Source organism: Phaethon lepturus, unplaced genomic scaffold, assembly GCF_000687285.1.
Source record: "Phaethon lepturus isolate BGI_N335 unplaced genomic scaffold, ASM68728v1 scaffold30272, whole genome shotgun sequence".
Classification (NCBI taxonomy): domain Eukaryota; kingdom Metazoa; phylum Chordata; class Aves; order Phaethontiformes; family Phaethontidae; genus Phaethon; species Phaethon lepturus.
The window spans coordinates 970-4,181 of record NW_010523069.1 but is presented as its reverse complement, the minus strand read 5'-3'; the positions used below and the strand labels follow the sequence as shown (position 1 = coordinate 4,181).

At 38.8% G+C, this 3,212-nt stretch overlaps 1 protein-coding gene across 1 annotated transcript in view; it reads left to right on the top strand.

Moving 5' to 3' along the window:
• The window catches only part of LOC104616866 (mitogen-activated protein kinase kinase kinase kinase 4-like), a gene marked incomplete at its 3' end in the record, with an annotated part of 12,753 nt that extends 10,109 nt beyond the window's left edge, over positions 1-2,644 (top strand). The window contains exons 5-6 of the mRNA XM_010282018.1: positions 344-434; positions 2,514-2,644. Coding sequence (XP_010280320.1) covers positions 344-434; positions 2,514-2,644 — 222 coding nt within the window. The remainder of the gene's footprint in view (positions 1-343; positions 435-2,513) is intronic.
• Positions 2,645-3,212: the final 568 nt, after the last annotated feature.

Here is a 3,212-nt window from a genome sequence, read left to right as displayed (position 1 = left end):
TCTTTCCCTCTTCTGTTTGCTTTTAATGCATATACATTTTAATGTATAAAGCGGCATCCCTTGGTTCTGAGACAGAAGTTTAAAATATTGCTACCTTGTTCTCTTCAGACTTGACTTCAGAGATGCTCCACTACTGTCAGGCCTGTGGGTAAAGGTGACAATCAAACTTGGCAGTTGCTGTCTTCTCTCTTCCCAGAAACTGGGGTCTTCATGTTGCTAATAACATCTAAAGGACTTTCCCTATGAATGAAGTTTGAGAAGGGTAGAAGTGTAAAAAGGCAACAATGGCACGCTCATGATAAAGATAGGAAGAAAGATTAAGGAAAGTCTGGTTTTCTTTTAGGGCTTAGCACATCTTCATGCTCACCATGTCATCCATCGAGATATTAAAGGACAGAATGTTCTTCTCACAGAAAATGCAGAGGTAAAACTGGGTAAGTTTCCTTAAATGTGTGCTAGAAACCTGTTTGTAAAAATTTAAGATTTCCATCTTGTCTTGGAAAGAACATTCAGTAACCTAAGAGCAACAAATATGTCAAGTAGCATTAATGCTTGTGTTTATAAGGTGTCTGTCATGTAGAAAGAGATGAAAATGTGGCACATTCTGCAAGGATGTCATTCATAGCCTGTGGGGAATACAGCTGCTTCTGGGCAAACACAGAACCTGTTTAGTAAGTCACAGCACCATCAGGCCTTCACAGCAGATCCAGCATGCAAAGACTTACAAAGTCAAAAAGTTGGGGGAATAAATTATGGTAATCCATTTCTCTAAGGGAAGTGGTCTTAGATATTTTCGTAAATCTGACAATAAGTGAAATTACTCATGTGTAAGGGCTACCACGAAGAATACCTCTTACTAGTAGTCATCCCTCAAAATGTTGGAGAGTTCACTTACTTTCTTTTCTAGCTGTGACGCATCTGTGACTTCTGACTTCCTAAGACTAAGCTCAACTACATACCTCTTGAGGAGGGGGTGTCTTTCATGTTTTGGGAAGAGATCACAGGGTTCATGGCAATGATTTAAAGGAGCAGTCTCAAGGAGAGCACTTGTCTTACTTGGGATGATCTTTACGCTCCCTGTCTCTTTAAGAGAAAGAATTTACTCTATAGTTGGAGAACAAAAATAATGAACATGGCCTGAGGATGTGAGGTAGGATGTTTGAATGGAGCATGTAAAAATAAGTACTTTAAATCTCATTGTGGTTTAACCTTATGGCAAGACCCTGGCTTCACTGAAGTCAGAGGGAGTTTTGCTGTTTTATTAAATGAAGGCAGGATTTTGCTTGTAGTCTTTGAAAGATGTGTACTAATTTTCAACTGTTGCCTCTTAAAAGTGGCAAGATGGCATGGTTGTGTGTGTTTATGGTCTTGTATAGTTACTAGTCCCACCATTCTTCACATGGTTGACAAGAAAGTTAAATCTTTCGAATTCTGGGTAAAGATGAAACAGATTCACTAAGAACAACAATTTATATTAAAAAAAAAAAAAAGTTATTTCCAGAGAGATTTAGCTCATGTGTCTTAAAGTAGGGAAGCTAGAAACCCAAGAGGTCCTCGGTCCACTTGCATTCAACTTCAGTGTAAGTGTGCACACTTCCAATCAGAAGCACAGAGCGCATGATGATCCCAAAGGTCAGGTCCAACTTACTGTTGGAGAAGATTTGCTTAAACAGGCACATTAAATTATAGTAGTACAAATGATTGTGCTTTGCAGATGATCTGCAATGAGGTAACGTGAGAAAATCTGCTCCTTGATGGTAACCATAGGGTTGTCTACTTTCAGTCCTTTCTTTTCCCTGTTATTTTGTCTTCTCTGTGAATAGCACTCAAGTGCTATGCCCAGTGGATCCAATTAGTGTATCTTAGAGGTTTGGTCGAAGAAAAATACAATCACATAGTTACTGGTTGCATGGGCCCGTCTTCCTGTCTGAACAAAACCATTTTGCTGTACAATCCTGATGAAAGTAACACCCCTTTCAGCACAAAGAGCACCACATGATTCTCATTATTCTGATCTTAGACTCATTATAAACTCGTATACTCTCCAGCTTGTTCTAAGATAGTGTATGAATGTAGGGAAGGAGTTATTCCAAACACCTCAAAATGAAGTGGTATGGTAGTTCTTTCCAGCTTTCACAAATGGCCATGTTAGACACATCCAAATTTCCCTTGTCTGTAGATACTATTTTTCCTTTCAAGGACTACTTAAAGATCTCGAGTCCTACTCAATGCAGTGTTTAGATTAAGCATAAATTATTCTGTTACGTCTTCCTAGAGCAATTCATGTCTGCTGTAACCTTCCTGGCAGATTTAGCATGTTGTTTATTTGATACTTCTGCTGAAAAGAAAAAAAAAAAAAAAAGGGCAGTTAAATTTCAACTATTGGACAAGATGTACTGGAAGAACTTGGATTTGATATGCATTGTAGCCTAAACAATATGGAAAGTAACCAAGCAAACACTGCCACATGGATGCAACTCTCTTAATTTCTTTACGTCTGCTTGGCTTTTCAGTGGATTTTGGTGTAAGTGCTCAACTGGATAGGACTATTGGGAGAAGAAACACATTTATTGGCACACCGTATTGGATGGCGCCTGAGGTCATTGCTTGTGAGGAGAACCCAGACTCTACGTATGATTACAGAGTGAGTGTTACAACTCTGCACAAGGTAGCAAAATGAGCAGGTTATTGTTGAAATTCTCAATTACTGTGTTTGAAAAGTTCGAACTCCCTTCCTTTTAAACCGCAATAATGTTATAGCTGTACAAACAGAAGTATTTGTAGTATGTGGGTGGTGGTTCTTTTTAAGAGTGAGTTTCATTATGAATTTTTTTTTTGTGAATTGTTAATACATGAAATACACTGTTACGAACTTCTGTGCAAAAAAACCCCAACTGATATATGGAGGTTGCAGGTTAGGGTAGAAAAGAAAGGAAGAGGTAAATTTGGAAGGAATACTTGAAGTAGTGTAATACTGTAATGACAAGTTCCTGCTCTCCTCTGTGTTAGAGCTGTTTTACTCTGTACTTAGCTGCGAACCCTGAGTTGATTGACAATGATTAGTATCACTTCACCCATTTATGAGCATATGACTGCAAGAGGTTTCCCATCCCAGAATGATTTCTGGTCTTTTGCAGGGTGGCTGAGGTGAGAACGCACAGAATTTCTTGTATTTCAGTTTATGCCCATTGCCTCTTGTCCGTGACTTGGAA